Source organism: Ochotona princeps, chromosome 8 (genome assembly GCF_030435755.1).
Source record: "Ochotona princeps isolate mOchPri1 chromosome 8, mOchPri1.hap1, whole genome shotgun sequence".
In the NCBI taxonomy this organism is placed as follows: domain Eukaryota; kingdom Metazoa; phylum Chordata; class Mammalia; order Lagomorpha; family Ochotonidae; genus Ochotona; species Ochotona princeps.
In genome coordinates, this window is record NC_080839.1 from 25905836 (window position 1) to 25919279 (window position 13444).

A 13444-nucleotide genomic window follows, 5' to 3' on the forward strand; every position below is an offset into this window, starting at 1 on the left:
ACTGCAGGCTGCTGTGGCCATGGTCAGCTACTTTCCCAGAGTTGGGCTTGGGTGTGGATGCTGGCTTCTATGTAAAACACAAGGACATGCATGCTGGATGGAGAATTCCCACCATGCAGAGCCTTCCATGGCCAGGCCCTCCTAGCACGCTACAGAATTTGCAAGATGGGGAACCCTTTCTTCTTAAAGGGACCTCCACAGGGATTGTATATCCCGCCCCAGGGGAAAAAGAAATCAGTAGCTCTTTTGTAAAGCTGATGTGTGTATGTGTATGCTCATGCACATGATACATGATTCTGGTTGCATGGTCAGGGCAGTCTGGAACTTTCCACAAGTGGAGGGCCTGAGGCTACCTGAGTCTTCTCACTCCTTTATCAGGCCTGGTGGCTCTGGCTGCACTCAGAGGATGCTGGGGGCTCTGAGCCCCTGGCTTTGGCAATCAAGGCCACTCAAATCTCTTTCCTTCCCTCTTCCCCTCCTTCCCTCCCTTTCAGCTCCTCCCTTCTGTCCTTCCTCCCCTTCATGACCACAGCTGGTTGGCCAGCGTTTCTTAGAGACCATGCACGAGGGGTATGAGGGTGGATCCAAGGTTAGGAAGCAGCTCCTGGAGCCTGGGTGAGTGCAGATTGCCAGGGGTCACACTGGAGACACACCCCCCTCCCCAGCCCCAATATCCAGAGAGGCCCAGGCAGCAGGCACAGAGTGTGGAGGCCTTTCCCAGTCCATTCCTGGGAGGAGGAGCTTCAAAGGAACCTGCATGAAAGAAAGAAAACTCGGTCAGAGCCCGTGCTGCTGGCTTCCCCAGGCCCCGCTTCCAGCAGGCGTCGAAATGTCCTGCAGGCCTGGGTCTAGGGCCTCGTCAGGTCCTCCGACGCTGGGGCCACAGCCCTTGGTGGGTGAGACGGGGCCCTTCAGCCTGAGATGAGCAATGACGGGGTGATGCCCGAAGCTGTGTGACTGTGGTCAGGGTTGGGGGCCAGGGACCAGGGAACACAAGCAAGCATGGGTTGGCTCCTGGGCCACACTGGGCCTGGGGATCTGGGTTGGTCACAGAGGTTGGTGAGAAGGAAGGAGAAAAGTCTCCTTCTGCCACCCACTTCCTGCTTGCTCAGGAGGGCCCCCGTTGCCTCCTTCCAAAGCCAAAGCACACAAGTGAACACAGCTGAGGCTGCAGCATAAGCAACTTGGGACAAGACTGTAGGAAGCTGGACACATAAAAGTGTGTCAGGAGCGCTTCTCTGGAGGTTGGTCCTGGCTCCTCCTGTGCAGATGGTGGGTGGGTGGGGGTTGGGGGAGCAGGGATGGGCAGGGTATGGCCTGGTGCTTCTGCAGGCTAGCTTGGCCTCAGGTTTGGGCTCCCTTCCTGTGGGTAGGCTGCTACTTTACCTGACAAAGAACTCCCAGGCTGCCTGCCTCTGTCCCATGGATCTCAGCTGCCTACTTGGGGTGGCTCAGCCACCCAGGTTGTTTCCTGTTGTCCAGGGAATACCTCTCACTGGATGCCAGGGACACACCTGTTAGTGCTCTACTTCCAGGTCCTGTCCGAGGCTCTGCCATGGAGACACCGGTCTCTTGAGGTGTGCGGCCATCTGATGTGACTGCCGTCAGCACTCCCCAGGGGCTCCCAGTGCTGGCTAGAGTGCTGGCCACTGGCAGTGTGACCCATGGGGAAGCCTACCTATCAGGATGCAGTGAAATTGACTCGCTCCTGTCTGGACCCACCTCATTGGCCTCGCTCCAGGCCAGGCTCTGTGCTTCCAAACTAACCCCAAACCCCAGATCCGAAATGACTCCAGGTAGCTAGAGAGGTACTGAAATCCCAGCTAAGCTTTTTTCTTCCTGCTATGAACAGGAAAGGGAACGAGGAGTTTGACATTCAAGTGTGACTCTCAGTGCTGTGTGTCTGTGTGTGTGCCAAGCACGTTTGCCAGGGAGGGAGACTGTGCAGCATGGCTCACGCTGCCAGGGCAGCAGGGCTTCTCTCCCCTCCTCACATCGTGCCTGTCTCCACCTTGGCTCACCGTCCTGGGATTTTCATCCTGTTCCAATAAGGAGCGCTCCTTTGCAGCCTGGCTGTCTGGCTCACTTGCTAGGGCAGGGACCTCCCATGCTGCGTGCACAGAAGGCGAGTGTGGGAGACTCCGGTGGACAATGACCCAGAGCAAAACTTGGATCTTAAAATGGCATCTGTCCCTGGTTCCGCCAGCACTGTGCCTCCTGCCTTCTTACACGCAAACACAGACACACTTAACTGGCAGGAGCCAAGCATGATTGGGGGCACTGGAGGCACAAATGAATGCCCTTGACATTGCAGAATGGCTCTTTGGAGTCTCCCCAAGGTGAGGTGATTGAGATTTGGACAAGGAAAAGGGGACAGGTCAGGGGCTGCGCTCTGTGAGCCCAGAGTCTCTGCAGGGGAAAAGTCCAACCGATCGCATCCCACAAAAACAATTCCACACCAAGAAAGATAACTGTGGCTTGACAAGATATTTTGGTTAATAGGGAAAAGCATTCCAGATGCTGCCACTGGCAAAAGGAAGTGGGGTGTGTGTCGGGGGTGTGCTCGGAGGTGTGCAGGCATCCTCAGAGCTGGGGGAGGGGGAGGGAGGACAGAGCAGGCCTCCCTCCCTGCAGAGCATCTGTCCGCCCTTCCTTTCTTCCTTCCTTGCGCCCCCTCCCTAAGAAGTAGCTACTCTGGACGCTGAGTTCAGAGGGCTAACTCCAGGCTGAGAAAGGCCAGCTCCGCCCCTTACCATGGCAATTTCCAAATCTGGGGGAAATGCCACAGCGCCAGAGCTGGGTGCCGCCTCATCTCATTGCATAATACTACGCGCCGCCCAACTCTGCGTACGGAGCCGCTGTGCTATATATACACACCGAGAGGCAACAGATGGCTCGCCCCACCCCCACCTGTCCAAACTGTGACTCCAACGCTTCTGACGGCCAGAAGGAAGCTGCTGGGCTGGGCTAGGACTCTAACTGCTGTGGAGGTAATTCAGAGCCGGGAAGCTTGCACCATAGGCTGCGGGGTTGCCAGCTGCGGCTGAGCCTGAAGACGAGTTCGTGCTGGGCTGCTGTTGCTGGTGGCCGGACGGCTGGCTCCTCGCCTCTGCAGGGTGCCTTGGGCGCGGGGCTGCGGCCCTCTTCTCTCCCTGCCGGAGGAATCTGCTGCAGGGCAGGGATCTCCAAGAGGGAGAGCTTACAAGGTGAACAGTTCTCCCCAAACCTGGCCGTGATAACATCAAGCCTAGCCAAATAGTATCTCTGTTTAAAAAAAATTTTTTTTTGGTTTCATTTTATTTAAGATTAAGAAAGCTCCAGCGTCTGGAAGAAGTGCAGCGAACCCAGCGGGCGGCCTCAGCCTCGGCCAGGGTCCCCGGGCGCGGGCGGGAAGCGCCTACCGCGAGGCGCTGGTCTCGGCTAGCCGGTTGTTCATGATGCCCAGCGCGCCCACGCCGCCCGAGAAGCCGTTCTGGCGCGTGTGCACGCACACACCGCGCGGGTAGCCGTTGGCCGTCTCCGACAGCTGCTTCTGCAGCAGCGCCAGCGACACCTTGTTGGAGGCCGTGAGGTCGCGCATGGAGATGAGCTCGCCCGACAAGCGGCGGCCGTCGGTGTCGCTGTCGCGGGCCCCGGTGGCGTCGGCGCCCAGCGCGGCCAGGCGACGGCGCAGCCGTGAGCCCGGGGTGATGGCGTTGCGCCGGGCCAGGGGCGCGCCCGGAGCCGGGCAGCAGCGCGCGCAGCAGCGGCAGCTCAGCTTGCGCAGCATCCAGTTGAGCACCTGCTTGATGAGGATGGAGATGACGTTGAAGAGGGAATAGATGCAGCACACGCCGAGCAGGATGAAGAGGAAGTTGCCCAGGCGGTAGAGCCCCTGGTTCCGGTAGGCGGCATGCTGGCTGCTCACCAGGTCGCCGAAGCCGATGGTGCTGAAGGTGACGAAGCAGAAGTAGAGAGAGTCCACATAGTCCCAGCCCTCCACGCTAGTGTACATGGCCGAGGCGCAGCAAGACAGCAGCACGGCGAACAGGCCCAGGATGAGCAGCACGTGGTACACTGAAGGCTTCCACCCGGCCAGGCCATCGGCCTCTGACAGCGCAGAGCCGCGGCGGAAGGTGGCGGGCAGCAGGCCGCTGCGGCGCAGCTGGCGCTCGCGGCACGTGCGCATGATGAAGGCCAGCAGCGAGATGATGCGCTCCAGGAAGAGGTTGAAGAACAGGATGGTCCCCGCGCAGCCGAACAGCCCGTAGGCAATGAGGAAGGCCTTGCCGCCCACAGTCGCGGGGGTGGTCATGCCGAACCCTGCAGAGAGACGCGAGGCAAGCGTTAGCAAGGCCCTGGCTGAGGCCAGACATGATGTGATCTGAGAACCTGATGGACCACTGATGGGGAAGGGACCATCTGTAGAGACCTTTCTCTAGCTTGATGGCATCAGGTGGAGCTCAGGTCCTGGCAATGCCCTAAGTTGATTGTTGGGGAGTAATGGGGTGGAGCGAGTCATCAGGACACTCAAAACAGAAACCGGAACAAGCTGCTACTGATATGTTCCCAGAACCAAAAAGGGACACCTACTCCATCTCCATTTAAATTATTCTTTTTAAAATTAACATGACCTGGGCCTGGCGACGTGGCCTAGCAGCTAAAGTCCTCGCCTTGAACGCCCCGGGATCCCATATGGGCGCCGGTTCTAATCCCGGCAGCTCCACTTCCCATCCAGCTCCCTGCTTGTGGCCTGGGAAAGCAGTGGAGGACGGCCCAAAGCTTTGGGACCCTGTACCCGCGTGGGAGACCCGGAGGAGATTCCTGGTTCCTGGCTTTGGATCGGCATAGCACCGGCCGTTGCGGCTCACTTGGGGAGTGAATCATCGATGGAAGATCTTCCTCTCTGTCTCTCCTCCTCTCTGTATATCTGACTTTGTAATAAAAATAAATATTTAAAAAAAATTAACATGATCTTGGCGGAATTTGGTAAAGGCCTTGCTTTAGTTGGGTCGCTCATGCTGGGACGAGGTGAAGTGAGATCGGATGTTTAGAGTTACCCGCCTCTGAGAAGGGCTTTTGGGGGCTGACAGAAAAAAAGGAGGGGAGACACCCAGGCTCTGCCCTTTGAGGTCAGCTCCTCTGTTCCCAGTGTCCCCTCCCCCACAAAGCCACTTGCTGGCCCAGGGCATCCTGTGCTGCTGGGGGTGTTGCTGGTCGGTTTGCCCCTGTGTCTGGGCTACCACTGCCCATGGCCTTGTGTTCAAAGCCCCAGCCTGTAGTCTGGCTCTGGGAGGGGACTGACTCTGCCCAGAAGGGGAAGTGCACCTGCTCCTTGGAGCCACACTGTGAGCAGCACTCTGGCACCTCTCAAAGCCTCTGGCAGCAGAAGCTGTGGGAAAAGTTCCTGCTTAATTCCTGACAGCAAGCAGGGTTCCCTTAGTGCTGCTGATGGGGGAGTGGCAGGGGGCAGCCCTGGCAGGAGGGCAAGAGCTGGGTCCTCTTCGGCTATCTGGCATTTTCCTGATGTGGCCCAGGCAAGACTTTCAGAGTAAGTTTCTTAAATTGCCATATGCATCGTTTCCTAGACTCCATGGAGGAAATGCAGCGTTACCCGACCACCATGTTCTGTCTGTTTCTGAACCCAAGTGGGGAAAGTCTTGTGACATCACCTGTATTGAGAAAAATGGGTTGTGTCCCTAGGGTCAGAATTTGGCCACAATAGAGTAGAGGGGAAATGTAGCAGCATTGGCAGAAACTTAATGGAGGGATTTTGCTATGCTTGAGTTCATAAAGAAGTTAGCTCTGAACTGATATGGTTGTTTGTACAGTGGGATTGTGTGTGTGTGTGTGTGTATAAAAAGACCTAAATCAATAATTCCAATGTTCAGCAACACAGCTACACTGTGGGAATATTATGCAGCAATGAAAAAGCAGGAACCCCAGCATTTGACAGCAACACGGATGCATCTCACAATGGCACTGAACAAAAGAAGCTAGGCACACAAGAATATGTTCTGATCAAAATCAGGCAAAACCAAATGGATGCCTACTTGGCTGCTGAAATTATAAGGCAAAAAGGAGAAATTATTTTGATAAAAGTGAGAATTGGGACTTTTGGGGGTCATGGCAAGGATAGTGACTGGGGAACGCATATAATTTTAGTGGTGTTTGAGATGGCTTGTGGACTCGGATGGTAGATACACAAATGATAGTGCTGTAATTGTCAGACTGTATTGATGATGCTTTTCTCTTGGTATTCTAGTAAGAAAACTCCTGTGACAATTCTAGACTGTTAGAACTGGAAAGCACCTGGAACCTTCTTTCTGACCTGCTGGTTACTTACAGCTTAAGAAGGGACAGCTCTGGTCAGGACAGGCTGCCATCATGGGCCTGGTCTCTGCCTGGTGCTTGGATGAATAGATACAGCGCTGCTCTGCCCACAGAGGGTAAGCTGAGCCTTTGGGAGAGAGATCAGCTAAATTCCAGAAGAAGTGGAAAACCCTGAGCACGGGCAATTAACACTACAGCTAAAAGAATGTTGTCACGTTCCCCTCATTTCTAGGCTTTTCAGCTAAAACCTCAAAGCTGAGAGCAGTTTGTTACTCCTCATTATATTACACACACACCCCTTCCACTTTGTGTGAAAGAGAAAGAGAAGGAGGGGCAGACAGAGATCTCCCATCCTCCAATTCACTTCCCATGTGCCCATAACAGCCGAGATTGAAGCCAGGTGCCTGGGACCCAGTCTAGGTCTCGCATGCAAGCAGCAGAGATCCAATGGCTTGAGCCATCACCTACTGCCTCCCAGGCTGTGTGTTAGCAGGAAGCTGGAATTGAAAGTAGAGCTGGTTCTTGAATTGAGGTGCTTGGAGATGGGATGCGAGAGTCCCAAGGGGCACTTTAACCTTTGGCCGGATGCCCACTCTTGTTATTCCCAATGTACAGCGGCAAAATGGTTGTGAGAATGAGCTCCCCCCTGCCACCACATACACACTCACACACACATGGCTGTACTGAAAGGGTGGGAATTATCCAGGGATCATGGAATGAGAGATGGGGCACTGTTGTGGCAGTGGGGGTTCCGTGGTATCTTCCACCCACCCCCAAACCACATGGAAGGTCAAGAGAACATCTGGCTTCAGCAGAGGGAGACCCCAAAAGCCCACATCCCTATGGGAGGCTGACTGAGCTGCAGCACTTTGCAGGCTCCTGCTGGGCACTCAGGTGAGAAATGGTTCAAGTTCTAGGACAGTGTGCCCTGCAGTCTCAAGCTGGGATAGAGCATTGTCCGGGTGCGAGGCTAATGGGCAAGGGAGGAAGTGATGGACACAGTCTGCACTTGTGGTACCTGCTGTGTCACAATAAGCAACAGGGCCCTGGGGCCCTGCAGCACCTCCAGCACTAGCTAAGAAAGAATGTGTGTGGCTGCACTGATGTAAGTCCCAGAGCATGCAGCAGACTGCAGGCCCCTGAGTCATGGAGGGAGCACTAAGCTTGCTTAGGATGCATTTGAAGGTTGCATTTAACACCCAAGCAGGAGTCAATCTCAAAACAGTAGCTCTTTGGAAGACTCTTGACACCTGCTGAGATGCTGCCAATGGTGAGAGGAAGCAGAGGCCATAGCTCCACAGCATGACAGTAGAGCTGGGGCCGCCACCCCACGTGCCCCCTCCCCACACCAGCCTGTGCCCCAGGAACACTGCCAGGAGTTCACTGCTGCTGTCCCCTCAGAGTCGCAACTCTTGTCCCCAACAATCCTCTATCCTCCAGGCTCTTTCTGGGTTCCCTGCTCCCTCCTTGGCTGCATAGGGGAGAGGGGCCACAGCTCCTCCATCACCACCCAGGGGAGCTCTCCTTCCCAGACACGAGCCAAGTCGGGCTGCCTAGAGAAGACTTGACCCAGGGCTTGCGAAATGGGGTACAGGGAGAACTGCTGCTTCTGGCTGTCAGTTTGGGTACTCAGGATCTCCCTTGGGACCTCCCCAGTACTTGCTTTTGTGGGGCCATGGCCACCTCCTTCCCTCTCTGGGGGCACAATCAGATGCCTCCACTCCCCTCCATGTCGGGACTCCTGACCTCTGCCAGGGCCCTTCTTTGCAGTTTGGGTTTTGGGTTCCAACCTGCGTTCTCCCTGGGTGACTGAGCTTGACTCCTGCAGCCCATTTCCCCCTACATAGGGGTATCCCAGATCCCAGAGTCTGCACTGGGCCACAAGCCCCGATGAAGCTGTTGCTAAGACCAACCTGTACTTATTCATGCATTCATTTGGTCAACATTTCCAGATGTCCCTAAGGACCAAGGACACATTGGGGCCACAGTCTACCTGCCATGAACAGGCCCAGAGCTTGGGGAGTACTGGGTGAGGCTTCTTACCAAGGGCAGTGGGGCATGTGCCGAGCACCACTGCTGGGTTGCTTGCTTCCTGGGGGTGGGGAGCAGTCTCCCAGACTCTCAGCAGCCTGCAGGGAGCCAGGCTGGATCAGCAGAGGGGCTTCAAAGTGAAGAAAAGACAAACCCAGCCGTGCATGTGTGTGATGTGCCTCTTCCCCTCCAGTCACACCCTGCAGAGGCGTGATCTGTCCCCCGGGCTCGCACCGCGCCTGCTATTTTGTTTGTGCCACAATTGATCTGCCATCCTGGCTTGCAAAGAGCAGACATTTGGGGGCTTTATTATGCCACTCTGACAAAAGCTGTGAAGCTTGTTCCCACAGCCTGTCTGGTGCCGCCTTCGCACGTGGAGCCCTGGTGACAGGGCCTTTGGAGTTCAGAGCCTGGGGTGGGGGTAGGGGGTACTGAGGCCAGCAGCTGCTCTCCTTCGGTGTGCCACCCTGGTTGGGGGTGCCTCGGTTAGACACTCAGCGCACTCTCCTAAACCCTGGGAGAGAGGTGCTCTTACCCCCAACACTGCAGGCTAGGAGGTGGGCCAAGGCAGAGGAAGATTCTTGCTGAGTGAGCTTGGAAGTGGCTGAGCTGGCTCTGGAGCCCGTGCCCCCTGCCCGGTGCCAGACAGATGGGAAGTCTTGGCTCATTATCCCCAGGGACCTTTCCCTGCTGGGCTCTGCGTTGTTGGCTCTGAGGGGTGTAGGTAAGACAATTTAGAGTCCAACCTGGGATACTGTGCAGAAGAAAGGCAACACTACCACTAATCACTGCAGCATAGCTTGGGGGAACCCAGCCTGTTCGAAGCAACAGGGAGGTGTGGCTAAAATCCACATCCCATAGACAGGACCACCTCCAGAAGCAGATTTAGTAGGCCAGGAAAGGGGCCTAGGGATCTAGAACATTTATCAAATGTCTTCCCCAGACAAATCAGATGCAAACGGGCCAAAGCTGTTCTGTTAGGAGTCAGTGTTCATTCGGGTATCACAGATAACCCTGCTGCTGGGAGTCCTCTAACCATAAATAGTTTAAGTCCCTGGATGCTCACATGTCAGAGGGTAACCCTGGGAGCAGTTGGCAGCCATTTGAAGAGCCACATCTAGGAGAAGCTGACACTAGCAGAAGACTGAGCAGGAGCGGAGATGTTGATGAAGCTGATGGCATTCCATCAGACCAGCCATGTTGCCTCTCCCTGCCTCTGCACGTCTACCTGGGTTATCCTGGGAAGCCCCTTTCCTGCTACTGTCACGTGACATGCAACCAGACATAGTGCAGCTGGTGCTGAGGTTAAGGAACGTGGGTGAGCAGCCGGGGATTGAAGAAGCAGAATCGGACTTTGACTCGAAGGTTAGAAAATTCCTTCTTTTCTTCTGATTCCTGGAAATCTCCCACAGTGAGGCCCTCCTTGCAAACTGTAGCACACTAAAGTGTATTCCATGGGACAAGAGAAGAGATAGAATGGGGGGTGAGGAGAATCCCCATGGTTTTGGAAAAAGATATGTAGGAGGCAGATGTTAAGTCACTTGTGTTGTTGGCACTCCACACTGTAGGGCTGGTTTGAGTCCGGGCTGTGCTGCTTCCAGTCCACCTTCCTGCTTCCCACCCAGGAAAGCAGCGGATGACGGCCTTCGCACCCAGGCACAAGACCAGGATAGGGTTTCTGGCTCCTGAGTTCAAACCAGCCCAGCTCTGGCTGTTGTGACCATTTGGGAGTGGAACTGGCAGATGAAAGATCGCAGTGTCACTCTGCCTTTCAGTTCAATAAATCTTTTTTTTTTTTTTTAAAGCTTTAAAAGATGAGTTAAATCAAGTGAAACTGTTGTAGAGCTTTTCAGAGTACTTACTGTGTGAATGTGGTTCATGAATCCGGGTACCACCCAAGCTCCCCCTTGGTGGGATGGGATTGTTTGACCATAGGTTGTATTGGATCACCTCAATTGATTTGAGTGTTCAAATAATACTCTTTGGGAAATGTTTAACTCAATCCTTGCAAGAACCAAGAATGAGATATTTTAAGTATGTACCATCTCTTACATTAAATAAAGGTTTATTTTACGATTTGGAAGGTAGAGTGACAGGAAGAGGGAGATAGAGATCTTCCAGTTGCTGATTCACTCCCTAGATGTCTGAGACAACCAGGGCTGAGCCATGCAGAAGGCAGGAGCCAGAAATTCCATCCTCGTCTCCCACATAGGTGGCAGAGCCATTAGTATACTGTCCTAGGAATATTAGCAGGAATCTGGATTGGAAGCATGGAGTGGCCAGGACTTGAACTGGGGCTCTCACATGGGATGGAGGCACCCCCCCAGTATTCCAGCTGTCCCGCAACATCCGCTCCTTTTATAATTTTTCAAAAAACACTAGAGGCTGGTACCATGGTGTAGCACACAAAGCCTCCTCCTGTGGTACTGCCATCCCTACAGGTGGCAGTTCGAATCCTGGCTGCTCCACTTCCAATCTAGTTCCCTGCTAGTGGCCTGGGAAAGCAATGAAGATGGCCCAAACCCTTGGGACCATGAATCTATTGGGGTACCTGGAAGAAGCAGGTCTCCTGACTTCGGGTTGGCTTGGCTCTGGCCATTGTGGGCATTTGGGGAGTGAAGTAGCAAATGGCAGATTTTCCTCTCTCCTTCTGTCTGTAACTCTTCCTTTCAATACAATTAAATACATCTTTAAAAAAGAACTGATGCTACAGTGCTAGCACAGTCCAAGGCACATGACAAAGCCACGTCTGTGGTGTGAATGAGTACATTCTCCTTATATAGAGCAGTGATTTTCAAGCCAGAGGCCTAGGCCTACCCAGGAACCTTGTTGGGTCTGGGAGTGGAGCTTGCAAGTCTGCATTTCTAACCTGATCCCCGGTGATGCCCCTGACTCCGATCGGTGATGATTTAGAGCAGCAAGCACAGAGCACCAAGTGTTAATGATCCTGTGAGGCCTGCCTCCACTACGGCCCTGGGAACCCTGTGCCAGAAAGGATGCTTGGAACAAGGCTGTCCAGGTTCGAATCCTGGCTTTACCCTTCCCTAGCTATGTGTCTTGAAGCACATGAACCACTCTGACATTCCTTTCCTTATCTATGACAATGACTTTTTGTATTAATACATGTGAGACACTATGTACCGCGCCTAGTCAGTGAGTCCTTTATCAAGCTTACTATTGTTGCTTTCTCTACAAGGAATAGGGGACTCCTGTACAAAGCAGGCAGTGATGGCTGTTTGTTGACTGAATGAGCACAAGTACACATTTCACAATCATTTTTTCAAAATGATTTATTATCTGAATTCTAAACTTAACAAGGCATCCTATATTTTTCTTTGCTAAAACCGGACAGCCATACCCTGCACCTGCTTGTCTGCTTGGCAACTTCCTCTGCCAGTGGAGGCTGGGGATGGAGAGCTCTCCAACATCCCCATATCCTTTGCTCCTTCCTCACTGACTGCAGGAGGGCTCAGGAGCCCCACTTTCACAATCTAGAGTTCTGAGGCTCAGACATGGCCACAGCAGCAGCCCAGTCTCCCAGCGTCTCTCCCTCTCCAGCAGGGAACAGGGGACGATGCCAGGGTGGGGAGGGGGCAGAGGGCTGTTATCAGATTACGGGGGAGCTGCAGCGGAGCCTGACTCTGTGGGAGGCGGGGTGGGGGTGGTTCCCAGCCATGCCTCATGCAGCAAGACTGTACACTCCACGGGGCACCGGGCAGAGACTTCCCAGAGCCCTGAGCCCCAGCAGGGGCTGCCCACATCAGCCTGCTCCATGTCTCCCCCTGGGGAGAGCAAGCCAGCCACACGGAGGGTCCCCACAGCATTCTGGGAGCACTGATGTGGAACGAATGGCTGGGAAGTCATTACAGCATTGATTGAGGAGCGCAAGCATGGAGGGGAAATAATAACAGCTATTGAGCCCTCCCCAGGCCGGGCTCTGTGCCAGGGGCCCCATGCGTAGCAATTCATTTAGTCCTCACAACAACTCTGCGAGGCATCGTGTTTCACTGATTTTAAGTCACAGTTTTTTGCCTCACATCTTAACATCTGTCAGATTGGGATGCATCGCACAATCAGTTGGCCTGGCAGGGTTTATCTGGCAGCATTTTAAATGGTTCGCAGTGCTTACAATGATGGTGTCTTTGTAGTCCATGGTTAAGAGTTGATGAACTCAGGTGAGACTGATTCTCCTCCACATTTGTAATATCCGTAAACTAAGTTTCACTTAACAGATAAAGGTGCTGCGGTGGAGTGTGTCCAGGATTATAGAGGCAGCAAGGGTAGGCGTCAGGACCTGAAGCCATGTGATAAAGAAGATGGGCAAACGCACAAGAGTTTGCGGGGAAGAGGTTCAGCTGCTCGCGTCTAGAGCAGCAGTTCTCAGCATTATCACCTGGGGGCACTGAACATGCTCCGCAGGTGTGCCTAGACCCAAGTAGGGCAGCATGAGGTTGGCCAGGTGGAGTGATTGGGAAGAACCTTGGGATAAAGAGGCAACTCACTGGGTGGGGTTTCAAACAAGGCCCTTCCCACTCCTGGGGCACGCGGTACAGGGCCTCATGGGGTCCCGCCCACCGCGGACGCACGTGGCGCTCGGGCCTAAGCCGCGGAACCTCGCGCTGGCCTCCTGATCTTAGCAAGGCTGAGCCTGCAGAAGCTTCGCCGGAGTGAGCAGACCCCCCCACACCTCCAGGCGCCTCTTTGGCCATGTGCCCCGCTTTCTAGAGACTCAAAATCAGCGGACAACCTCAGCGAGTATCCCTTCCTTCAGGCCTGGGAAGAGTTGAAACAGGTAGGCTCTGGTGCCTCTGCTTGCTAATGAGACGACAGGGGGCCTCTCGCTTTCAGTCCATGCCAGTGTTCCCCTCGGAATGCCACTGTTACTAACAAAAGAGGACACGGTTTTGCCTTTGTCCCATGGTGCCAAGGGCATAGCAGGCACCTCTAATGAACCAGGCTTCCTTGGGAAACAACCCAGGAGAGGCAGGCCCTTAGCCATGGGGCCTCTGGAGAAGTTGTACGCAAACAACAGGCCCGTCAGGACGCAGTGTCAGCCTCTTGGTGACAAGGAACTCTCAAGCCTGGCTCTGCCTGGAATGTG

At 54.4% G+C, this 13444-nt stretch overlaps 1 protein-coding gene across 1 annotated transcript in view; it reads right to left on the reverse strand.

Annotated features, from left to right (window-relative positions):
- Positions 1–3261: 3261 nt before the first annotated feature.
- The window catches only part of KCNK12 (potassium two pore domain channel subfamily K member 12), a 38043-nt gene continuing 27860 nt past the window's right edge, over positions 3262–13444 (reverse strand). Inside the window, exon 2 of the mRNA XM_004590666.2 lies at positions 3262–4302. Within this exon, the coding sequence (XP_004590723.1) occupies positions 3398–4302 (905 nt within the window). The 3' untranslated portion in view covers positions 3262–3397. The remainder of the gene's footprint in view (positions 4303–13444) is intronic.